At 51.9% G+C, this 24,730-nt stretch overlaps 8 protein-coding genes across 9 annotated transcripts; 5 read left to right on the top strand and 3 right to left on the bottom strand.

Annotated features, from left to right (window-relative positions):
• Positions 1–1,235: 1,235 nt before the first annotated feature.
• J3458_021736 (uncharacterized protein) lies at positions 1,236–2,042 on the top strand (the record flags this gene model as incomplete). Its single annotated transcript, XM_007809603.1, has 2 exons — positions 1,236–1,300; positions 1,358–2,042. 2 exons carry the CDS (start codon positions 1,236–1,238, stop codon positions 2,040–2,042), a joined length of 750 nt encoding a protein of 249 aa, XP_007807794.1.
• Positions 2,043–2,117: 75 nt separating this feature from the next.
• J3458_021735 (uncharacterized protein) lies at positions 2,118–2,831 on the bottom strand (the record flags this gene model as incomplete). The annotated part of the gene is made up of 1 exon (XM_007809604.2): positions 2,118–2,831. The coding sequence occupies one exon, from the start codon at positions 2,829–2,831 to the stop codon at positions 2,118–2,120; it is 714 nt and encodes a 237-aa protein (XP_007807795.2).
• A 1,875-nt stretch (positions 2,832–4,706) lies between these two features.
• J3458_021734 (uncharacterized protein) lies at positions 4,707–6,773 on the top strand. Of its 2 annotated transcripts, XM_007809606.2 has the most exons (2): positions 4,707–4,946; positions 5,007–6,773. In XM_007809606.2, exons 1-2 carry the CDS (start codon positions 4,805–4,807, stop codon positions 6,317–6,319), a joined length of 1,455 nt encoding a protein of 484 aa, XP_007807797.2. In that variant the 5' UTR covers positions 4,707–4,804; the 3' UTR covers positions 6,320–6,773. The 2 variants fall into 2 exon arrangements, with proteins under 2 accessions (XP_007807797.2, XP_065972275.1); XM_066122713.1 differs by having other exon boundaries at positions 4,934–6,716.
• Positions 6,774–6,942: 169 nt separating this feature from the next.
• Positions 6,943–10,710, top strand: J3458_021733 (uncharacterized protein). Its single transcript, XM_066122712.1, has one exon. It carries the CDS (start codon positions 7,197–7,199, stop codon positions 10,665–10,667), a length of 3,471 nt encoding a protein of 1,156 aa, XP_065972274.1. The 5' UTR covers positions 6,943–7,196; the 3' UTR covers positions 10,668–10,710.
• Positions 10,711–15,630: 4,920 nt separating this feature from the next.
• On the top strand, positions 15,631–17,268 carry J3458_021732 (uncharacterized protein; the record flags this gene model as incomplete). The annotated part of the gene is made up of 1 exon (XM_007809608.2): positions 15,631–17,268. The coding sequence occupies one exon, from the start codon at positions 15,631–15,633 to the stop codon at positions 17,266–17,268; it is 1,638 nt and encodes a 545-aa protein (XP_007807799.2).
• Positions 17,269–18,750: 1,482 nt separating this feature from the next.
• On the bottom strand, positions 18,751–19,131 carry RPT3_2 (26S proteasome regulatory subunit 6B; the record flags this gene model as incomplete). Its single annotated transcript, XM_066122711.1, has 1 exon — positions 18,751–19,131. The coding sequence occupies one exon, from the start codon at positions 19,129–19,131 to the stop codon at positions 18,751–18,753; it is 381 nt and encodes a 126-aa protein (XP_065972273.1).
• Positions 19,132–19,165: 34 nt separating this feature from the next.
• RPT3_1 (26S proteasome regulatory subunit 6B) lies at positions 19,166–20,285 on the bottom strand (the record flags this gene model as incomplete). Its single annotated transcript, XM_007809609.2, has 4 exons — positions 19,166–19,721; positions 19,784–19,882; positions 19,971–20,012; positions 20,131–20,285. 4 exons carry the CDS (start codon positions 20,283–20,285, stop codon positions 19,166–19,168), a joined length of 852 nt encoding a protein of 283 aa, XP_007807800.2.
• A 2,549-nt stretch (positions 20,286–22,834) lies between these two features.
• On the top strand, positions 22,835–23,528 carry J3458_021729 (uncharacterized protein; the record flags this gene model as incomplete). Its single annotated transcript, XM_007809610.1, has 4 exons — positions 22,835–23,015; positions 23,171–23,238; positions 23,309–23,351; positions 23,413–23,528. 4 exons carry the CDS (start codon positions 22,835–22,837, stop codon positions 23,526–23,528), a joined length of 408 nt encoding a protein of 135 aa, XP_007807801.1.
• Between the last annotated feature and the right edge of the window lie 1,202 nt (positions 23,529–24,730).

The following is a 24,730-nucleotide window of genomic DNA, read 5'->3' as shown; positions in this document are numbered from 1 at the left end:
AAGGGTAGACGCCGCTGAGGGAAGCACGGACCACGGACAAAGCAGGTGAGTTCTCGAGTGACGAGACAGAACAATGAAGACAATGAAGATTCCAGCAATCGAACCAGGACCGTACGGCCTTGACATGTGATATGGCAGGTCTTGCGGCTTGCATGCAAATCTAAGATATTGATCCAAAACTGCGGGCCTAAGCACCGATAAACCTTACATATAGTACGGAGTAGAAACCACATGTGCAGCTTTATTTCCGGTCAACGGACCGCCGTTCCCTTGACAGCCCCAGCACGGCGCCACACGCACAAGTCTTGTCGTCTCGGATGGCACGACTTACTCCGTAGTCTGGGCAAAAATGCGAGTCCTGCAAGCCCGGCCAACACAATACGGAGTAATACGGAGTGCATATCAGTGTTGTACGGAGGAGCGCAAAGGTACTACTATGGTCAACCAAGCCCGACCATCACTCCGGCCAATCTCGGCGTCATTCACCCGACATGCGCACCTTGGAGGCTTACTCGAGACCTTGCAGAAATGACTGCTCCTGTCTCATCATAATAGTTCGGTCGACTGAAGTTAGTTTTCGCTGCCAGGAATGCGGGAGCCAAGAGTCAAATGGTGGAGCGCTTTTGTGTCACGCTTATTGGATGTAGTAGTACATGTCTAGTATCGTGAGGTAGGTGGAGAAAAGGTTAGTGACTACTAGCACGATTATCTCGATTGACACTATCGTGTTGCAGGTATGCCACAATAGCAGCAAGACAAATTGAGATATACGGAAATGGAGGAATGCCAAAACAATCTCGCTGCCAATGATGATCCCGAGTCCCTGCTTTATGATACGGAATCTCTCGACAGAAACCCGTACCAAGTACTCCGTCAGTCAATGCTCGTGAGTTGGTATCAGTGACTATCAGGCAGTTGATGTCCCCACCTTGAACCTTGGCACTACATTCATTGACTTGTCTAGTCTGCCCCCACTATTGACCTTGCTTGACACGTTCAAGCTGTTCCACCCCGCCATGCAAGTCGCGTCCCTATTACCTTTAACGACAGTCAGTCGATGAGCTCAAGACTGGGAAGTGGTGGTGACGTTGCTGTCACCAGGCATTGAGAACATCGCATCAGCCCGAGATTGGCAGGCCTAGAGGCATGTCCGGCGTCAATCGACTATTTGCCCGTACGAATTCACTTTTGGCCAGTGCGCGCACATTTGACGCGTCCTCGATAACATCACCATAATGTCCATCTTATCCGGCCATCTTCAACAAATATCGTACTCGTGTCAAGGAATAGACTCCTTACCGTAACACGCCTCCGACTACCATTTGCTCACTTCAACGACAGGCTAATCTTTTCTCAGTTTCCCGCCGCCCAAGATCTTCACAAATGCTCTCCTCTCGAACCATGACATCACGTCTCTGATTCGAGACACGGAAGCTCACGAAAGAGCTCTCTTTTCCGTCCCGCCGCCTCCGTCTCCAGCTACCCAGAGCCGTCGCAGCGCCGAGCCTGAATCAAAACCCAAGGGCAGACGCCAAACAGTTTTTAATGTCGCATCGGGCGAAGTAACGACCGGTCCACCAACCCGTGCGTCTTCGAACCCTCGCCGCCACACAGCGGTCGCTGCCGTCTTGGGCGGCGAGATGCATTCTCAGCTCCGGCGAGGAGAGACCGATCGCAAAGGCGACGTTGATGTGGAGATTTTGCTGCGCGGCGCGGAGAAGCTTTGTGGCGTCTATGAGCTGCCTGGTGCGAGGGACCGTATTTCAGCACTGCGAAACAAGCATCGCAATGGAAAGAACACAACGGCATACTACGAGGCCAGGGTAGCCGAACAGGCCGAGCAGCTGGCCAGCATGAACAAAAGCTGGATGGGCGAGGACGGAAGCGAAGAAGATGACGCTGAGGATGAAGGCGAGCTTTGGACGGAAGAGGACCTACGACGGGAAGAGGCCGAGGCAAAGGAGATGGAAGCAAAGAAGAGGGAACTTCAAGCAAGGCTGCGGCAAATGGAGAAAGATTTAGGAGGCCTTATGAATATGTGATGACGAACAAAAAGCTTGGAAGATGCCACGGTATCCGATTCGGTTATATATGCAACCCGCACACCTGACAATAAACTACAAGAAGCAAACGCCCTCAGTACGTTGCTCATCAGGGCTCGAATAAATACTCGCCGCACTCTCCTCGTCTCTCGCCAGCACGAACTGCTCCAGAAAGTCAGACACATCTGCCGCCCCGTCTACCTCATACCTGTCATCAATAATAAATGTCGGCACGCCTCTATACCCCCTCGCATGCGCCTGCTCAACCTCGCTATCGACCTGTTCACCACCGCCACCCTCTAGCCACGCCTTCGTCTCTGCGGCCTCAATACCAGCTGTCTCTGCGGCGCCAGCCAGATCATACCAGCTAGTGATATCGCCGCCCTCCTCGAACAACATCTTCATCACAGCCATCGCCCCACGATCCTCCACTTCTGCGCCCTTTGTTCTCCCCAGTTGAATCACGCGGTGCGAGTCGCGTGTATTGCCGATCCTCCCGCCAAACGTAAACGTGAAGCCCTCTTGAGCGCCGAGCTGGCTCATCCACTCTCGCTTCGCAACGAGCCTGTCTGCGCCGAACTTTTTGGCCGCCACGTCCGTGACGAGAACCGATTTGGCAGGAGGATTGTCGTCAAGACGGCAGGCGTGCCAGCGGATGTTGAAGGTCGACGAGGATCCGCCGGGGACTGTTTTTCGGTAGAGCGTGATGACGCGAGAGAGACGGGCACGGCCGAGATAGCAGAAGGGGCAGACGGTGTCTGAAATGATGGTGATGTTGAAGATGGTCATGACGGAGTTGGCTTTCCGTAGTGATGGAGTCTGCAGATATGATGAGCGGTGCAGGATTGTGCAATGAGGTTGAGTATGCGCTGCATGAACCCTTTGAATCTTAAATTCTTGGGCCCTTTCCTTGTACACAGCCACAATTACCACTGTAAATACAAATCACCTCATGATTGAACAGCAATCTTTCTGCCTAGACTTTTCCGATGTTGCGGGTCGTCGTGGTGAGATGAAACCAGTTAGCGGGCGGAGTTCCGCCGGTGTATGGGTTCTTGGAATAAAGCCCAGGTGAACGGAGCAAGCGGGTATTCGCCCAGAGATGCATTACCGCAAGTAACTGATGATTAAATTTGTTGTATACACCGTCATCCAAGGCATCATCAGGGTATCATGTGCAACTTAACAAACGCCGTGTCCTAAAACCCGCCCATCACTGCCGCCCGTCTAGTAGATCTACTTCTCCGCCAGTTCTGCTCAGCAGCATGTCCTCGATGTATAAGACTCATGTTTCACGTCCCTCCGTCCTCTAGGACGGTAAAATTCACCTCCGCGCCTGGCCCGATATCTATCCGCATCCTCACGATGCCGCCTTGAGCTATCCTCGCGATGCACGTCGTTTCTGGGCACCTCGCCTCTAGGCTCTCCTCTCCCCGCATCTCTCTCGTACTGTACAGCCCTATCCCAATCCTCAAGCTTCGTAAACGGACTCCGTAGCCAAGCACGGAGCTCGTGCAAAAATAGCCTTGTATTGTCCCTCCCCAGGAAGTCGGACAGCATGTCCTCTGCCTGGCCGCCGCTTCCCATTATATCCACCGACTTCAGGATGGCAATGATGTATTCTAAAAGGAATTCCGCATTGTTAGCACGGCGATGTTGCATGGCTGTTCTGGAGCTAGTGTGCGTGGGCTGCGATGTGCCTTCCGTCGTCGTTTCCGCCGTCGTCGTCAGGCGAGAGGAATGAAAAGACTCGGAGTTCTCGCCGGATCCACATCCTCGCGCGGGAAACTAGCTCTGCATCTGAGCAAAATATCTGTGGTGTCAATTCGCGATAGCGGGAGAGGCGGTTAGACCCGACGTGTTTGGAGTATCGTTGGTGACGGTACACGTCTCGGCGAGCAGCGACTACGTTGGAGATAGTATTCGGTCTCTCTTGGTTGCGAAATGGTCTGCCTCTTTGTCTTGTACATCCAAATCTTCCTCGGCGTCCGTAATATGCGGAACCATCGGACCTCGCTGTTGTGGAGGTGCTGGTGGTGGCGGCTGTAGAAGGCTTTTGGCTGATGAAGGTCGTGACGGGATCTTGGGCCAGGTCCATGTACGACCTTGACAACCTTGGCTTTACAGAGGGGGCATTGCGGTGTCTCAAACAGCCAGCTCGACACGCAGATGTAGTCGAAATTGCGGTGGCCACACGGCAAGGCCTCGCATGGCTCTGTTATGACATCGAGACAGATGACGCAGCAATCGGCTGCGTCTTCTTCCCTCGCAGCTACTTCGTTGAGAGTGTTCTGAAGGACACGCCGCTGGAGATCGTCGGTGCTTTGGTCTTTCTCTTTCTCCATGGCAATGTGCCCGCGGAGATGTGACGAGGCAAGGCCCAGCAGGTGTCCTGGTGAAGAAGTAATGTCTGCATAGATCGATCAAATGGTGGTTCGCTTTACACTGCAGTGGCGAGGATCCCACGGCAAAAGTGGGGGCCAAAGATCCACCACCGTCCAGATATCTGGTCGCCCGCAGCAAGGAAGATGACGTCTGGTCTGGTGGGAGGCCGCCGTAGCTTCAGCACCCTCCGGCGCTAAAAATCGCGTCGCCCTGCTAAATGGAGTCCGACGAGACGCGTTTCTCGACGCGCAGAGGGACATGGGCCCGAGCCGACCACACGAACAATCCAGCATGCAACCCACAATGCCGTCTTGTTTCAAGCACTTCGCTCAATATTTGCATGTGAGACTCTGCAAATCACATATTTTCGAGTGACCATGGACGACGAGACTAGATCTCGGTACGAAAACAAAGCAAAGAACCTGAGAACGGAGCTAAAAGCTTGGGAGGGCGAGTGGGCACAAGCACACGACGGGAGCAAGCCTGGGCGACAAGACATCAAGGACAATCCCGATATTGGTGTGTGATTTTTTGGGCATACAACGGGTGGTAGATGCTAACGGCTGATACACTTGGCAGCACAGAAATACAAAGACTACAACAAAGCCCGCGACATTCTCTCCGGAAAGCAGCCACCACCGGCAAAATCAGAACCGAAACCCAAGAAGCGGCAACCAGATCCAATTCTTACAGAGACACCACTTAAACGAACCAAGTATGCCGAGACACCATCCAAGCAACGACCTCACGATGAAGACTTGATGAATACACCCGCTATATCAAGGAAGTTATTCAGCCCTGCACCAGTAACATCCCTCGGTCCCACCCCTCAACGTGACGGCCGCGTCCTAGGTCTATTTGACCTTTTAGTTGAGAAAGAGCTTGGCACACCGTCCAAGAAGGGCACATCCAAACCGCCCGGTACACCAGGTCGATCTCGTGGCAATGTCCAGTCTACGCCTAGCAAGCGGACTGGCGCCTACGACCACGAAAGCAGCACCAAACTCGGCAGAACGCCCATGTCCTCGAGTAGGAGAAACGTGTTGAATACGTTTGCGACGCCAATGAAAAACCGACGGGGCAGTCTAGATGCCAAGACCCCGTCATCTGTATCCAAGCTGCAGTTCGATACACCTGCGTTCTTGAAGAGACACTCCCTGCCCGCAGTCGACGAGAATGCCATGTTTGCCGACCCATCGCCACTCCGACTGCCGAGGAAGCCGCTTGTTCGGGGATTGAGTGAAATTGTAGCTAGTCTAAGGAAAGTAGAGGATGATGTGCTCGACGACGACGACGATCTGGATGCTCTTAGGGCAGCGGAGAATGAGGATACGGATATCCGTAGGCCAACGTCTCCATCGCTGGGCACGCGACAAGCATCGGATCCCGCGGCAGCACCCACTCCAGCAATTGTGGAAGACAGCCAACGACCAGCATTGTTAGGAGGCTTTGACGACGAAAGCATGTACGACAGTCCCGTTGAGGACGGCGTCGATCACAACGGCAACCCCCTGCCGGTATACAAGAAGAAGGGACAAAAGAGAACAACGCGCAAGGTCAATATTAAACCAACTCGAATAAAAAAGCCAGAGAACGCTCCCAGGGACCGAGATGGCGAGGAAGATGGAGAGGACGTGATCCCAGAAACGCAACTCATCAATGGTCCCGACGCAGATTTCGCGGACATGGCATCAGGTAGTGATTTTGAAAACGAAGGGCCGGCCAAATCGACAGATAAGCCGGCAAAGGGGACTCAGAAAGAGGGGGGCGTGAAAAGGGTAGCAAGGAAGGTGAATGAGCTTGCTCACGCCAATTTCCACCGATTGAAGTTGAGGAATAATGGGGCCAAGGGAGGGCCGGGTTATAATAGCAGGTTTCGGCGTCGTCGATAGAGAGCAGACTGGACGGGGATACTTGATGTGTTATGAGATTATGATATCATGGGTTTGTTTTTTCTAGCGTCGGGCATTATGCAGAGCGATACAGGGGAGACTTCTTGCTTGTGGACGGAGCACCGAAGGCAACCGCGAGTATTGTTGGATTGTATCATGTGTTTTTGATGCACGCAATATTCACTCGCGCTTGAATAATGAACATTGTGTGCGTCCTGACTATATGCTTGTTTATGTTGTCATCTCCATGATCTGACAACTACTGAGGCAAAAGCGTCGAATTTAGGGCCATTCGACTAGAAGGTAGTTTCCGTCAAGTCTCGTTTCTGTTTTGTCATTTTACAGCGGACACGTGTGGTTTTACTCTCAGGCGTCATTTCTTATATTAGTAACGTTGCAATGCACGCCTTTCTTTTCTCATTACTACGTAACGGTTCATATTTTCAAAATCGACTGCATAAGCGTCCTGCGAGCTATACAGAGTGCCTCGAGCACTGGCTTCTTCCACAAATGCAATATGTCCCCGGTAATTGCTTCGGCACAAACAGCTCTCATCCTTCACATCCTCAACTCTTCGCTTGAGCTTTACATGTTCTCTCACTTGAAAAATTAACGATGATGCTGCGGGGCAACGTTATGACTTCCGTTTGGAGTTTTACAGTTTATTCTCACTTTTCGCTCACTCTCTGTTTGTTCATGAATCCATCCATTTGGTCCTTTTCCTCTCCGGACTCACAAGTTGTAATCACTTTTCCTCTAATTTTTATAAACTATTCAACTACCACTATAACGGTTATAATTGCTTCCATCATGGGCACGCTTCACATCTAAGACCCTGGCTACGTACGCCGTATCTACTACAGTCTCGTCGACCAACATGAGAAGCGAACTCGAGGCCTCTGAGTCTGAACACGATAAACCCCCGTCATGCAAGGAACTCTTCATACAGGATGGCGTATGGGCTGGCGAGAATGACTCGGCATCCTGTCGAGACGACTCGTCACAGTGGTCCGAGACGCTGCGAGCAAGCTCATCATCGCCGAGTGCCTTCTCCGAGGAAGCCCCCGGCTTAGCGGTAGAGATTCCCGACCTTCACTTGACGTCGCCTCGATCCTGCTACGAGCCGTTTAACCCACCTGCTCCCCAAAAATCTGAAGAAGATGCCTTGGAGTGTTTCGGCCTGTCTGTACAGCCTCAGTCCTCACCCTCTTCTGGTCATTCTGAGCTACGGCTGGACGAATTTGCAGTTTACTTGGACACTGAAAGATATCCGTGTGAGATGCGCTGCTTGCACCAGCTCTATACCAGGCCCGACTACGGGAGCTTCTTCTTCGACGGAGTTCTGAGCAACAATGGAGAAGGCAAGACGTTTATGAAACGAATCCCAATTAACGCGGTTCCAGTAGGACAATATGGCCAGCAATATCATAGTGTGGGTAATCAGATTTGGGTGCAGTCCACGTATTGCGAGCAGAGTGACGTCTTCTACAGACTCGGCCTGCCTGCCAAGGAGTATCGCCGCTTCTTCAAGGATTTCCTATGGGTCGCCAACCTTGCCAAGCATTTCATCGACTTCCTCGTCTTTATGGAGCAAGAAAAAACAAGAGTGACGATACGCCACTTCCAGAGCGCGTTCAAAGACTGGCTTCTTGTTGTGCACGGGGATGCTCCTGTCTTGATGGATTGGCTGGCACAGAATCCATCAAGCGACTTTCGGACTTCCGTAAATGCAAATATTCCTTTTCTTTACAAGGAATACAAGGGAATATTTACAGACAAGGAGTACGGCTATCATGACATCTGGGCTGAGATCTGGGATTTCACAAAGTATCCAAACCTCTCGACAGGAACTGCACCCCAGCCGACCGTCGTCACTCCCTACGTCTATCATCAATTTTCTGACTTGCCGTTTGGAAATCGACTGAACAACTTTCCAGTAAGCAGGAGGGCATCGGAGTTGAGAGAGCGTGCTAGCTTGAAGCATGGGCTCGAGCTGGCCGTGTGGTGCGCCGCACCACACGGCCAAGCTACCGGGTCGTTTTTTGACAAGACACGGGGAGATATCACCCGTGCCATCAAACCCGGCGACACAATATCCACGAAAATAAACAATGAGATATCGTGGTCCCTGCGGAAACGTGAACTCTCCGATGGCTTCGCGGACGTCGACCGGCGGTTTGCCCTAGTCCAGAAGGTTTGTGAAGGCAACGACGGTGGCAGATGCTTTGAAGTGCTGTGGTACTGCCGCCCTCCTGATACTCTCTGTGGCCTAATGAAATATCCCTGGGGAAATGAGCTGTTCCTTTCTGATCACTGTTCGTGTTCTGAGGAAAACAAGATCCAAGAGTGTGAGGTCCTGCGTGTCCATAGTGTTCAGTTTAGAGGAGACTCGACAACAACATCGGAATTCTTTTGTCGACAGAGATATCTCAGCAAAGAGAATAAATGGATAGCTCTGAATGACTCAGATCTAATATGCTCACACTTGAAACCTCGGCTTCAGGATTCTACCTCTGGCAAATACCGGCCAGGAAACACGTTTCTTGTCCATGTAAATGTGGCCAGCTCGACTTCAGAAGCATGTGAACTTATCAGTGTAAACACACGGCACGCGAGAACTCGTCTCTGCTTCCGAAAACTGCTTCGGCGAAGTGATATGGACGGCACGGCTGTCACTTCTGCCCGTAATGAATTAGTGTATAGCAACGAGTCGATCGAATGCGACCCGAGTCGTATCGTCGGAAAATGCCACGTTCGGTTCTTTCCCCATAGTGAAAATATCCCAGCGCCGTATAATCGAGCTGGAGTCGGCGGTTACTTTTACATCACGCATCGAGTATCACCCGCTGGGTTGTGCGTTCCATTACGCAGCTTCCCCTCGTCACTACGCCAGGGATTTGATCCCGCTGTTGTCATCTCCGAGCTTCGAGGATTGGACCTCTTCTGTGGCGGCGGAAACTTTGGCAGGGGCCTCGAAGAAGGGGGTGCCGTTCGCATGAGCTGGGCCAACGACTGTAATGCCCGAGCAATTCACACCTACATGGCCAATTGCAGCCATCCCAACCTCTTGAGCCCGTATCTCGGGTCCATAGATGACTTCCAAAAGGAGGCATTCAGCGGTAATTTCTCCAAGTCGGTGCCTACCATAGGTAGCGTCGACTTCATCTCCGGAGGCAGTCCATGTCCCGGCTTCTCTCTTCTCACAAACGACAAGACGACAGACGAACAGCGCAAAAACCAGTCTCTCGTGGCAGCCTTCGCCTCATGCGTCGACCTCTACCGGCCCATGTACGGACTTCTGGAAAACGTTCCCGGCATTGTTCAAAGTAAAGCAAACAGAGACCAGGATGTCTTGAGCCAGTTTATATGCGCAATTGTTGGTATAGGATACCAAGCCCAGGTGTTTTGTCTCGACGCCTCATCATATGGATCGGCGCAAAGACGTTCACGCGTCTTCATAAGCTTCGCGGCACCAAACTATAAGCTGCCTGGTAAGCCTCAGCAAACTCACTCGCACCCTCCGGCAACCAGGTATACAAGCTTTGTCAAACTTCCCACTGGCGATGCGTTGGCAGAGCGTGACTTTCTACGAGCAACTCCATTCTCGTATTCTACAGCTAGGCAGGTGACTTCTGGCCTTCCCAAGATATACAGTGGCCAGACACATACTTGTATCACCTTCCCTGACCACCGTCTGGCTTCTGGGCTCACCAAGGACTTGAAGGCACGAATATCGCTGATCCCGACCCGGCCGTGGGGAATGGATTTGCGCAGCGCATCCCGCGAAATCCTCACGCCAGCGGAGAAAGGGGTGTTTTTAACAAAGAGGAAGATATCAGAGCCTAACAAACTAGACCGGAGCTCTTCCGCATATGGACGGCTATACCCTAACCAACTTATGGGGGCCATTATAACAAAGCAGACCCCTGGCGACCGCAAGCACGGTCGCCAGTTGCACTGGGACGAGAATCGAGGCCTCTCCGTCATGGAGGCCCGTCGTGCCCAGGGCTTCCCGGATGATGAAGTCATTCTGGGCACCCCTGCAGAACAATACAAGATTGTGGGCAACAGCGTTGCGCGAGAGGTGGCCCTGGCTCTAGGGTTGTCGATTCGCGAAGCATGGGCAGAGTCTTGTGCCGATATTCAGGATACGGAGGCGGCCAGGCATCTGTCCAGCTCCCTTGGACGGCATGCAGATCATGGTCCTCGTCATACCTCGGTGGTGGAGGCATCAATTCGGACTCGCGTGATTCCGCAGAAGCGAACAGGACTCGCGACTTCGAGAATGTCGGTTGTAATAGGGCGTGCAAAGAAAAGGTGCCCACCCGAGTGCATAGATGCAAGATGACGGGACGGAAATCAGCATAATTGGCAAAATATAACATTCCCCTCCCCCCCCGATTTCTATTGTCGGTATTCAGATGCGAATGCAGCCAGGACAAGATGGCTTGGCATGGGACCTTGGGCTGGGAAATTGTATGATTAGATCAATACATCCTACAATACACAGAGTACGGTACAACTCACCGTCTTTTTAGCCGTTGCCTGCCGGATACGTTGTGCAAAGTGCAAGGGCCTTCTAGCAAGACAAAGAAAGGGTTAGTATCACGATTCCATCGTGCACGTTATGCATGGTGCATGATGGTCCTTGCGCGGCGACAAAGAGGGCGGTGATAAAGTGCGCAAGTACGGAGTACATACCGGAGTAACTGAGTGCCTGCATGTATTCGGTACCGTCGACTGTACTAATTTGCCCAATTGCAGGGATACCAAAAAACAACGCAACAATTTTTGTTTTCAAGCCAAGATATCACCCGACATCGGGCCATGTTACCTGCCAAGCCATCACAAATCCTTTCAGCTGTCAAATCAACTGTCGGACAATTCTAGATACCAGGCATTCGTGCCACATTACTGGCGTTGCTCTGAGGGCTAACAACAAGTAGGATTGAGCCGTTTCGCCGGTAGGCCGGCATGAATGGGCCCGTTATGCCAACCTAACGGGCAATAACAACATGGATCATGTCTTATATATTGTCTCTTTTCTAACCCTGCATGCGGCAATGGGGAGACGAGGCGCGCTACCATTCTGTCGGTTTGCGTTGCGTGTCTGTACGGGCGCTGCATCATCGAAACGGGGTATACTCCGTTTATATCACAGGCGGTTAGAGTGGACGGGGGGTGATGAAGAAAGAGAGCCGTCTTGCTACTTTCCATGTTGATTGGGCTTCTAGGCGTCAACCGTCGAGGGCCGAATTTTTGAACGCTGGTGGATGAGTTGCCATGTCGTTTCGGTTAATATCCCATATGTCAATGCAGACTGCACTTGCACGGGTAGCAGTTACAGGTTTATTAATAAATGTCTCGGAGAAACGGGTTTGTGCGTTCTCGTCCCATGCTGAATTACGTACTCCGTACCTAGAGTAGTATCTGTAATGTTAGACTTTGGCCCCCTGCTCCTGCGAGGCTGTACATAAGTTTACCCGAGACGCTGGGCGACATGATCGAAAACGCTGTTGCACGAGGAAGAACCGGGGAAAAAAAAAAAAAAGGACACAAAGAGAGAAGAGACCATCATCCGTCCCTCGTTGGTCGGGATCAAGCTTTGCGATAGCAAGCCCAGGCTCGTGAAAAGTCGTGCGATTGCGTGTCTCAAATAATGTGACGGGGCGTCATGTCTCGGATTTCTGGTGATGCAGATTTCAGGCCGCCTTGACAACCGAGTTGCACCAGTAATGCTAGTAATACTAGTATTGCCAGCGAGGCAGGCAGCTGGGCATTGTCGTCCTTGGATCATCGATTTTTTGTTATTGAAGGGCTGCCGCCTACTCCCTTACTTGACCCCGGTCTCTGAGATGGCTGAGACGACCACGCTGCTTGGGCTCTCTCTCGCATCCTTCCATCCATGATATTGTGAGAGTGACATCAGCCTGGGTTCGCCATGGGCGGGTGGCTGTTGGCTCAATCAAACGGGATGCTCCAGGGTCTCACACAAGGGGTACCATCCAACAGGCATGCCTCTCACCGGTCATATTTGCAGTGGTCGTGGGGTCCAAAAACTGATCCCCAAGGCTACCCAACTCAGGTCAGGCGAATTGCATCCACTGTCGCTTCCAAATCCCTCTTGTGACAGTGGAAAGGTCATGTAGCGAGCCAAGTTTCGTCGCCAACAAGTAGTCCTTACCAGAGAGCCAGGAGACAATGCTCACATCTTCCCCGTGGAGGATAACCGTCACACATATGTTACTCCGTATGGGGAGCGCTCGAGTGTCACAGTCATCCACGTGGCTAGCACGGTTCTGACTGGCTTCTACTCAGGTTCTGGTGCATATACCAGCAGTACAACCATGACCCGTGTTCCATGCGACCATCCCTGCCCTTGCACAATGGAGTATTGGCTTGTTGTGTGGGTTGGGCTCGATTAGGGTCAATTGCTGTTATAAGCATAGTCCGTGATCAGGCTTGCAGGGCCAGCCCAGGAAAGTAAAGTTGCCATGTGAGCACATCTTCGACCGGACCAGGGACAATATTGAGAACTCGGAACCATTAGCTCTAGCAAGGGTGGCCTGATGTTCTTTAAGAAGTCAAGCATGACATGTTGGCCTGTCATGCGCCTTTCAATTTCGCCTCCGTACTCTCCACCAAGATGCCGCCGACCAAGCACTGACCGACTTACATGTTGAGCTCTCGAAGAATATAATAGGCGGTAAGGACACTGGGTATTTGTACAGAACTCTAGCGACCACGATATACACGCGTGCTGCCGACGCTTCATTGTCTTTTGCTATGCCAGCACACCCATCAACTGTATTTTGGCCCAGGTTTCGATGGCCGGCAACATTTCCGAAACGAGGCAGAGGTACTTCGCCGCTTCATCGACAAACAATACATAGTATTCGTGCTTAGTCGTGTAAATCGGTGCCGCGCCATCATGGCCAAGTTGACCTTTTTTTTTTTCGTTCGCCCTCTCCTAGCCCAGGTCTGGACAAAGGATCCTTGATGACTTTAGACGAATGGTTGTAATTTTACATTTCCAATTCGGCAGTTCCCGGATGTGGGAACTGTGAAGCCACATGTGGTGGAGTGTATTGCCCCGAAGCGTGGACGGAGTACTGACTATTACGGATCAGACCCCTTCTTCGTCACAGCAAAGATGCAGAATACTAGCGGCCTCGGGCTATCGGCTTCGACGATCACTGACTGTCTGTTGTCAGCATTTGAATCAGAGCTCTGTGTTAGGCGGCGTCGCAACACGTACCCACAATAAACATTGATGCCGAGGATTCTTTAATTCTGAAGCTTCCGGCAAAGATTCCGCGACGAGGGAAGAGACCAAGCGCTGTCTGTGGTGTCCGATGTCCCACAATAGGACAGACACATGTAGCTTACTCCGTAGACTGTGGCTATCTCTACGGAGTACCTCCGCAGCTTTCTCAATCCGGAATACTGTTGGTATGTACTCCGTACGTCAAAGGACAAGCTGTCCGCCAAAACAGTGGTCCCAAGCTATAGCCGTCAATGCAATAGTAGCACGAATAGCGGTTCCTTGTCCAGGGCTCCAAATTCAGCCACATGCCAGGCTTCATTGAGGTACTTAACACAATAGTTAGCAACTGGTCCAGGTCCAGGAAAAGTCGAAATTTGACCTGCTTGAGTGGCTAAGTGGATGATGAGCTCCGTAGTTCCATCCTACCAGACCAACTGGGGGGTTCACGACTCATCCCTGGCCCAGGCCAAACGCCTACTGCAAAGTACCTCCCAGTCCACTTGTTTCGCGCCAGGACAACTTTGTCACTGGCTGCTCGTTTCGTTCTAGAAGACCTGTCGGAGCGCTTGGCTTTGTCACGGAACCGTAACGACGGATCCATGATTTGTGGGAATATATCAGGAACCGATGAGCCCACATCAGTGGTCCGTAGCCATCAGCGGGCTGCTCACATTCGTTTGCTCGCAGGCATACAACTGCTGTTTCTTCTTTTCTATCACTCGATCGAGTCGGTTCGACTACTCGCGCAGCAGATTGCGCAACAATCCATTGTGTTGACCGACTGAGGGAGTCGCGAAGCCACGCTCGTATTGCCCCGACAAGAGTTCAGAACTCCTTAGACTGGGAAGCCACGACCCGCCGCCTTCACTTCACGCCTTCCTGGAGTCTGCTGCCCTCGCCCTCACGCCGAAACTTTATTTTCCGTGACATCCGCTCTTGCTTAGTCTTGGGCTTTGTTGCCCATTTTCTCGCATCAACCTCCTCCTCCTTGGGTCTTTGCATCCTCATCCTCGTCTCGCTTGCGGGCTGCCGTCACCTCAATCCGCAGGCAGACTCAGCGGCCGACGAGGAGACACGACTGGCCCCGGGCTGACGCCTCTGGACAAGGCACTCGCACAAGCAGCACCAAGCAGCATTAACGCCACCGACTGCAGAGCGCAAGACTCGAGGCGACTTGAGGTATTCGGGCCGCGTCCTGCAAAAAAGACGTCCGCCCAACAACCACCACGCGGGCTCCCGCATCGGGTCAGAGCTCCCGCAACAGTCCGCGACGAGTCGTACCACACTGCAACGACCATCTTACAATTAATCACCAGTCCAAGCTTGAGCTTGTCGCTCGTCTACTACTACTGCCACTCCGCGATCTCGGAGCCGTGCGCCAGCATTGTATTTGTCAATAACATCACACCCACCCACCCAGTGGTCACTTCGCTGCCTCGCCAGTCCTTGCATCATCTCGGCATCCTCCCGCATCATTCTGCAGTCATCTCAACGTTGGCGTTGACTCGCCCCTCTCCCTCTCCAGCTCGCGGCGTGTTACTAGACCGAAATCCCACCTTGCTCCTCCTCACGATAAGATATACCCCTCGATCTCTGGATGCGTCATGACCTACATTGTAAGTCTCCCACCCACATACAGTCGACAAAATGTCGGCCAGCGCATGGTTGTGCCGCTGCAAGGCGCCACACACACAATGCCTGCAGGAAGCCTGCAGGAAGCCTGCATCCTCCCCCAAATCTTGCTAGCGTCCTAGTCTTTTTTTCACATCTCCCCTCCCTTTGTTCCCTCTGTCGCAACAAGTGCGCTCGCTTTAGCTGTCCTTGGCAATTGGTCTCGGCCGGCGTTTGCGCAGGCTGTACTTGTTGACCTTCTCCCGCGCTGACACCAATATGTCGCTTGCACACCCTCTTGACTCACCGCCTCTGTTGTCCAGTTGTTCTACATGGAGGCTCTTTTTGTATGTTTCTTCTGCGAACTTGGCCGGACGAGATAATCTCCATCAGCCCTGTTGCATATCGAGTCAGCTGCGCTGCAGTTTGACTTATGATTTGCCACGGATTCGAGACCCAGGATACATATCTGCATCGCACCTCGTTACCTCTTGGGCATGTCTTGAACCTATTCTATTACTCAACAAGCCTCTTCCAAGCCCTGTTCATAATAGCAGCTCAAGTGATGCATTTCGTGGACACATCACAGCTCACCATGGCCATCGGCACTAAGCTAACTACTGGTTTAAAGTTGTGCCTTGCTCACTACTGTGACATCCATGGGCCAACCCCGTTGATGGTCACCGAGGGACTGAGAAGTCCGTGTTCTGTGTGTTTCGAGGAAGTTGGTCCCACTAGTGCAGCAACCGGCAAAACGAAATGCAATGTTCGAACACGATCAGGTGGTCCGACATCTGCGCCGCAATCTCAGTCTTCTTTTGCCCTTAATGATACGTTTAGGGATCTAAGCATCGGGCGCAGCGGCTTCGCACTTACCTCGGAGTATGATGCCCACGCGCAACATGCTGCTTTGCGCCGCTCCACAACAGCGTTTGGTAATACAAACTACACAGTCAACTGTTCAGCTCTCGAGACGCCGCCAGAAAGCCCACGGCCAGTTTTCCAGCAACCTCGCCGGGATTCAAGCTTCCGGCGGACCTATGATGACACTGTCACCAAGAAACAAGGCCCTTGTGATAATTGTGCCATGACGCTACCAAGGCGACAAACATCTGGCGCAGCCACAGAAGACTATGCAACCGGGGCACATGGGCCGACTCTACGCACCAAGGCTCCTGTCGAGAGGGTGTTTGGGGCTGCTGGACAGACCTCCCCACCTAACTCGCAGACTTCGAGTGACACGGATGGTGATCGCGAAACGAGCACGCGACGTGTGCGATCACGGAGAACAGCCCCAACAGCGAGTAGCTCCAGAAATACGTCATGTTCCAGCACATCGACCTCGTCAGAGCGAACTCCATATCACTTCCACTACGTCAGCTACACCTCTACCCACGAACCCATCCTGGCTGATTCCTTCTCGTTGATTCGTGCGTCATGTCTACGTGCCCTATCCTTCGAGACCCTCCCTCGACCTCCGTCCACATCTACCCCAACTTCCTCGCCACAGCTTAATACATCCCCGTCCTTTGTCACGACGCAGAGTCCAGGCTCCGCAGCAACAGGCGGACCAATTTTTTTTGGCGATGCTCTAGCAGGTTATACCACAGCATACATCTTCCGCATTCCAGATGTACATGCTCGAGGGCACAAGCGAGTATACGCGTTTTTGGCCCTTAGTACACACAAAGAGAGATTAGCGATGAAGACGTTTGCTATGATTTCAGCCGCCTTCAGGGATTTGGCCACCTGGATTCAGCAGCTCGCTGAAGCGGAAGCGGAACGCACGACAGCCAACTCATCCCCCATTGGCAGTGTCATGTACGGTGGCGGAGCACAACCACAGCCCCAACCTTCTGTCTTTGACCCTCCTGCCGCAGTTGACCGGTCTGGCAGCAGCTTCCTGACTGGCGGGAGTGCCTTCACAAGGCGTATGGGCGGTGGACCGGGTGCTTCATCACTAAAGGCCCGCGGGCTCGCGGAGCTTGTTGGACAGCCTGATTTCTTCATTGAGCTGCATGGCAAGTTTGTGCAACTCCTTTTCGAGGTTGGTGTCGCCTTGAACTCTTGAACAGTATTTAACATGGCGAACCTTGGATTTCCATACGTTTTAATGCGGTTTCATGTCCTACGACAAGTATGGTCGCGACGATTTGGCCTCGCTCCTCGTGAATGGACTCAAACTTGCAATTGCCGAGCCACTGCTGTGGTCATGGCAAACTACCCACTGCATAGATAACGATTATTCTATACCCCAATTCTTGAGAAAGAGACGAAGATCGCTTTGCGTGCCTCTACTCATAATCTTCTGCATAGCATCGGCGTTCAACATCATCCCTCTTGATAGAGGCCAGCTGGGTAATATTAATGCAAGCTCTATTTCTTTTTGACGTGTTATACGGAGTTTACGACCTAATTCTAGCCACTACCCTTTGGGGGTAGACGGTGGATGGTGTACGACGTTTTGTTAGAGCTCACCTCTTATTCAGAGCTAGTCAGTGTCATGTGTAGTTGCGCAAACACATGTCTGGAGCCTTTTGTACTTTATTCTGTTGATTTGGCAATTGGAAAAATCAACCTTGGTCAATACCCAACATCATCATGGATCGATGTCCATTGTTTCTGTTTTTATTCTTTTATTATTCCCCCCCCCCCCCCCCCCCCCCAGGCGCAAACATGGTTTAAAATGGCAAGTGGGTAACGGGACATATAGACACAAGGATCAATTCGGAAAAGGTCGGCATCACCAGGCTTACAAAATCAGCAATTTGGCTGTAATGCAGGAAAAGTGTGGTTATGGCGGTGAATCGGTACACGGTATGCAAAGAAACGGCTCATCTTGTATTTTGAGGTGACGTGGTCACTGTGAATAGACGGCCAGAACACTCCAGCTTTGCGACAGGTCTTTGAACATTGTCTTTCTAGTTGGTGCCTTTTCCCAGACCAGGGTGTCCGAGTGATGATTGTTGCCGAATATCCAGACCGGAGCAGCGTTGGACCTGAACTCCTGACGTGTCATGTTGTACTTGGGTATGCAATAGAATTTGAAATTCAGCAGACACCAGTTATGCAGGTTTGGTGATACAGAAACGGTGCTGAGGAGGCGGGAATATGCTTGTGGTTTCATTGCATAGAGGTACTGGTGGCTCACTGTCACAACACCGAACGCTACTGCACCATGTCGGGCTTCCCGTCCCAAGCTGAAATTCTTTAAGCCGTCAGGATACGAGCCGGCGCGACGTCTCACGAGATGTCGCTGGAAACTGTCATAACGAAAGAAACGCAAATGTGTCATGTAGCTCGAAATGACTAAGAGTACTAAAAGTACAATATTTTGCCTATTGTCCTACAGCACTGAAAGGGAGATCGTGCTTCCAGCTCAGTTAGGTCTATTAGTTACAGCGACATGTCCGTTGATATGCTCCCCTGTGACCTTGATACGGAATTCGCCTCCGGCCTGCAACTATCCTATTCTTTACCGTGGGTGCATTGCTGAAAACTTCGTTGCCAGTGTTCCCAGTGCCACTGCAACATTACCACACCTCGCACATGCTTATTTGTAAAAGTCAAATTTGTTATCATCGCTTGTACCCTTGACTTGGCTAGAGTATGCATCCTCCAAGTCGCTCTGAATGATGTTGTATCGGTTCTTGCGGACCGCCCGCAAACCAGCCTCCTGCATGATGGCGGCAATAATGGCGCCCGAAAGAGGGTCGTTGCGTACAATCAGGCTGTCTAGGTCGACTTCAGGGGCGAGCGACATCTTGCTAGCAATAGTGGTGAAGATGAGACGACGTTCGCGGCGATCCCGCAGCGAGGGGAATTCAATCTTTCGGTCCAACCGACCGGGACGCAGCAAAGCGGGATCCAGAGTGTCGGCACGGTTGGTGGCCATGATGACCTTGACGTTGGATGTTTGATCGAACCCGTCCATCTGATTAAGAAGTTCAAGCAAAATACGCTGGACTTCAGCGATCGGCACCAGTCTGGGCATCAAAACGCTTGGTGGCAATAGCGTCGATTTCGTCGATGAAGATGATGGCAGGTGAGTTTTCGCGGGCCATTCGAAAGACATCTCGGACCATTCGGGGGCCTTCTCCAAGGTACTTCTGAACGAATTCAGAGCCGACAACACGGATGAAGCTGGCGGTGGTCGAGTTGGCAACGGCTTTGACAAGCATAGTCTTGCCCGTTCCCGGGGGGCCGTACAACAGAACACCGCGAGGGGGATCAATACCAATCTGCTTGTAGAGGTCGAAATGCGTCAAGGGTAGTTCGACAGCCTCTCGGATCTCCTGCTTCTGCATATCCAACCCGCCAACATCGGCATATGTCACATCAGGTTTCTCGTCTGCGCCAAGCATGGCAATGGAAGAGTCGGCTTCAGGGGGGAGGATGTCGACGAGAGCATTTGAGTGTCGATGAAGGGCGACAGAGGATGAAGGCTTGAGCAACTCGCGGTCAAGGGTAGAAAGAATCCGAACGACATAGTTAGATCCGGTACTTGACTGAACGATACCCGTGCTGCAAAATGAGACTTGGGTCAGCGAACAACTCTGGCGAGGGCAATTCCAGGACTAACATACTTTTGATCGATGGCTTCCATGAATTGGCCGATGACTAACGGCACACTCTGAATGCGCTTGATTTCTTCCTGGGCTCGCACCAGCTCACGCTTCAGGCTCCTATACAATATGCTATGTTAGATATTGTTTCCGGTTCCATGGCCCCATGGCGAGGACTTGTGGGAGTGGCGAATAACGGGAAGCATACCTTTGCTCATCCTTGATGTACTCTTCTTGTAGCTGAATATATCTGTAAACAGTCAGTACAAGGGTTCGCGGTAGTACAGGTCGGCGGCTCCGGTTGAGAATCCACAGCAAGATATCCTTAGACTCAAGAAACATGGAGACAAAAATGAGAACGTGCTTACTCTAGCTGTCTCTGCAACTTCTTCAGCGAGGCGTAGTCATCGCCGCCCTCTGTCGGTAGGCCCTCGAAGCTATCAATGGTGGGAATTGCTGATGGAGCGGCCTTTTTGTGTGGTGGCGCATGGTTGACCTGGCTTTCAACTGCAATGTCGCCCATTTTATGGCAGCAACGCAGCTACCTCTGCGACGAGGATATGATGTGAGATGGCTTGCGAACGGAGGGGGCCCGGAAAGCGGTCGAAATCGTGATTCAGGACACCCAGTTGACAGCGAATACACGAAATTAGTCACGTTGCAGTGTGTAATACAATGTCGAGATGAACGAGGTTCGTGAAGGGCGATGCTGGGAGGTTGATGAGGATGGATTTGTGATGGTGTCTCGCCGAAGCTTTGCGCACCGTAGGCGTCAACGGCGAACGTAGCCTCGCAGAGCCCGGATGAGCTTGGATGCTTAGTCATGCCGGATGGATGGTGGATCACTTGGCTTAAAAGGGAAGCATGCACGTGACAAGGCATGCAAGACGATTGAGAGTGCACCGACGACTACTGCTGAGGTACAGAGTAACTGAAGAGTCTTCCAGGTCCGCGTCAAACTCGAAGCCAAGTGAACATCAATTCCATGACACCATGTTACCTAGAGCCATGAGCTCTCAGCATGTAGCAGTAATGTGGCTGCCGCTTGGTATCTTTGCCCAATGCCAAACTTGGATTGATTGGTCTTGGTCAAACCACGACGCTACACAAGGATGCCCAAGCGGCCAAGCGACCTAGATTCAAACTGACCGCAGCGCAGAGGCGGCGCCTGATGGGAGGAACGGAGAAGAATGAGATGTCCCCGAGTGGTGCAGGTGGCTCGCGTATGCCGACCGGACAGGCATTTCATGCATTTAGGCGCTCAGCAAGCTATCAAGCAAGGTATCGCATCCAATTGCTCGAAACAACGACTTGAAATGGGTCGTGAGGTTGGCCGGAGGCAGGCTCTCGATACGGAGCGCGATGAAATGGAATACTACTCCATACAAACCAGAGTGAATGTTTCAATACCTACTAGATACCTAGGTAGCTAGCCATCATTTTGGCCACCTAGTTCCACTTAACAGTTGTTCAAAGCAACGTGCCCAGATCATAGATGTTTGTCAACCAGAGAGCATTATGCCGGGATATACCAGATACATAAGAGCATATATAAGTCATGGGTGGTACTTTGTTGGGTCAAATCGTTTTGGCCTCCTACGCAAATGGAGTAGAGTTGAACCCCAGGTTTCGTCTAGGGTTAGCTTCCTGACAGGACGAGAAGATGATACATTCGAGGCTTGGGCATGACTGGATTGGAACTGGAATGGCCTGGTGTTCTGGATCTGGTGCTCCTAGTACCGACGTTGGGTGAATCCAAAAAGACTCCAACTTGGTCAATGTCTCAGCCCTGATGGTCTAGGCAGAAAGATGGTTTGATGGATCCCCAACCACCAACCCCGGTCTAGCCTGGTGGCATTTTCGCTTGTTCGATTGCAGTTGAGGCTCAGACTACTCCGTAGCTGTCACGACATTGTACCTTGCCAAGGTTGGGCTCGAGGCTGGACAGCAAGCTAGTAGTAGTATTGCACCGGGTACATGGGCCAGACACAAATGCCGACGGTGAGAACGGAGTACTATTGCATGTCAAAAGAGGCGCTTTTCTTGTGAGCTCAAGGTCCACGGATCAATCATGGCACAAATCCCATCTCCTGCCTCGATCCCCTGTCCCCAGAACCCCGTCTGGGTCGTCCATTTCGCTCTGGTCTACTCCGTACGGAGTACTCCGTAGCTACGAGTACCCCGTGTGTACTCCGGTCTCCATACATAAAATACCAGGCACCGATGTAGGTACGGGGCTGTCATTTGTTCAATTTCACGACCGTGTCCACCAGCGGTCTGGTGCGTTTTCACACTGCCAACACATGGAATATTAGTGGATCGCTCGCTCGCTTTGTAGCTTGCCAGGACACGCAGTGACATTCATGTCCTGACTGCGGCTGCGGCTCCAGATGTTACTCTCCACATGTCTCTGCAGACTGGATGTCACTCCTCCGGAACGCTCACCTGCCTTGCACCTGCGTCCTGCTGTCGGGCCTCCATGTCTTTATCTCGTTCTCTCTCTCCGCTCGTCGTCCTCTTTTCCCTCCTTTCTTTCCTTCCCTTGCCCCTACTTATTGCTCTATTAAAGCCGAGTAGCTACGGATGCCATTTCCAATCTGCATCCGCCTTCCAAGCCTTTAATATTCGCCATCCACCGCCTCCTCTTGCCTCTCCTCCTGCCTCCGCCTTGACGGCCCACACGCTCTCGTTAGTCTTCCCGTAGTCGGCGCCTCCTTGATTCAACGTTCGGCCGGCTGCAACAGTCAAAGTGCGGCTCTCGCTCATCAACCACCCGTCACCCACCTGGATATTGCCCATCCCATCCCCCGATCCGGCACGACTAGCCCGACCAGTCACCCTCCTACTCTCAGAGTAGTCACCACACCAATCGACCTCACTTCTTCGTCATCCCCCCCCCCACACCTCTCCTCATCCCGACTTCTTGTCGCCTCTCTCAACAAGCACTGTTTTCAACAACCGCCGCCATCCTTTTTCTCCCGACTGTATATAACCGCCTCGCCACTCGCCAGCATTCATCTCGTCTCGCTTGTCTTGCCGCATATCCCCGTCCTCGGTCCGTCAGCTCTCGCCATGTCGTCATCCATCACCATTCCAACAACCCGATCTTCGGCTTCAACAGATGCATTTCACGCCTCGTCAAAGACTCTTGGTGGCTCATCCATGAGCTCCTATTCAAGCTCTCCCTCACGTTCCTCGCCTTCTACGAGCCCAAATACAAAGATGCTGCACACACGGCGACCCAGTTTGTTGAGTAAGTGCTAGCTTGGACCTGTGCACCCTTATCGTGCAATCCACCAACCTTGTTACATCGGTTTCCCAGCTTGGGTGTGGAAAACTTCGTCAGACAGAGCTACTACGAGTCTCTTCGCCAAAACTGTGTGCACCATTTACTGATACCCGTGACAGGCTCGGCCATCTCCAAGCAGGAGAGCACCGTCATCAATATTGGCGACCCTGATGGACCACCCCGTCTGGTAAGCTGCCCTCCCCTCCTTACTAGGCTGTAGTCCATATTTTATGAACAAAGCTAAAACTATAATTCAGATCTCATACCTGTCCTCCAGTCAGGGATTCGTCTGGAATCCAGGTTCGTTTACTGGCCTTGGCCCAATTCAAGCCACAACTCGCAATTGACCTTGTGCACCTAGAAATATTCCTGCCCTCATATGTCGACTGCGACTACGTCCCGCTCGAGAACCAGCGTGAGCCGGTCCACGAAATCATTCTCAGCGACGAAGAATCTCGGAATATGCTGCCGCATTAACAGACTGTGGCTGGATCTCACTCCATGCATATTTGATTGCAGGGTCCGGACACCCTGGGGTTCAGACAAATATCTCCGGTCTCAACTATTTTTTACGAGAGCTGTTCAGTGATTTCACAGCGCAAGCTTTTACTTTCTCTGGCAGACATTGATTCTTTACGCCTTTACCCCTTTCTATTCCCCAGCCTTTTTTTATGACTTGTTTTCACCTTGTAATCCAATGACATCACCAATGGTGTCTTCCTTTTTTTTTTTTCTCAAAGAAAAAATTCCCTTGCTTCAATGTTCGTTGCGCAGGGCAGAAGGCGACCCTATGATGCATAAGGCACTATATCCATCATGGCACTGTTGAGCTCGGCGTACACAATGTGCTTAGGCGGCTCTTGGGCCAACACAGGCAGAGGATACGGAGAGAAACGCATGATGATGACTATCACTGATATTTTGGGAAGGGCCTAGCCCTGAAGAAACTGGGGTTTCACGAATGAAGCTCAACGGTGCAAGGAGCGTTCGGAGTTGAGTTTTTTCGTCTTTCGTTCTATCCAGATTCTTGTCGCTTCTGTACGTTTGGTTCCTCGTTTGCTTTTGGCCTCGGTTTAGGTAGACTATGTGTGTTGGCTCCAGCTGGAGACTGGGTTTCTAGAGCACACACGGGGTGTTTCTAGGCGTTCGTATTCCATAAGATCTCCTGTTGACTGCAGTGTCCAAGTTGATTCAACATTGACAGTGCACGTAACTGTAATTGCTCGTTCGCAGGTGACAGTACCAACGGTCTGAGTTGAAACTCGACTGAGGCTCGACTCGTGGGCCGTGGCTTGAGGTGTGGACGAGATGGGTCGCCCCTTTCAACGAAGGACAGCCGAAGACAGACACATATTCCTGTGATGAAAGCAAATCACCTTGCAACGTAGCGTTCATCCGTAAATAGCATATGGTTATAATGATTCAAAACGCAGCACTCCTCGCCCTCTTTCAACATGAAACAAGGACCGTCAAAAGGTCAAGGACACGGCACGCAGCACGAAGCAGGGATGTGGGACTGCCCCGCCCAAGGGCACCTGCTAATTCAGCCAACTCCTCCATACGGAGTACGTACCTGGCTCTTACCCCACATGTCAACCAGCGAGGGTCAAGGGTTTGGCATGCCCTTCAGGTAAATGCTCCCCAAGCGCCAAGTCGAATGTGTGTGTTGTTTTGTGGCG

This window comes from Metarhizium acridum (genome assembly GCF_019434415.1).
Source record: "Metarhizium acridum strain ARSEF 324 chromosome Unknown scaffold_586, whole genome shotgun sequence".
Classification (NCBI taxonomy): domain Eukaryota; kingdom Fungi; phylum Ascomycota; class Sordariomycetes; order Hypocreales; family Clavicipitaceae; genus Metarhizium; species Metarhizium acridum.
Note: the sequence above shows the minus strand (reverse complement) of the source record. Positions and strands in the feature narration are given on the sequence as shown.

Excerpts from the sequence above, each read along its gene's own strand:
- J3458_021733 (XM_066122712.1), top strand. The coding sequence starts at position 7,197 with ATGAGAAGCGAACTCGAGGCCTCTGAGTCTGAACACGATAAACCCCCG.
- J3458_021734 (XM_007809606.2), top strand. The coding sequence starts at position 4,805 with ATGGACGACGAGACTAGATCTCGGTACGAAAACAAAGCAAAGAACCTG. Across the intron at positions 4,947-5,006 it reads CAAGGACAATCCCGATATTG|CACAGAAATACAAAGACTAC; the intron begins GTGTGTGATTTT and ends TACACTTGGCAG.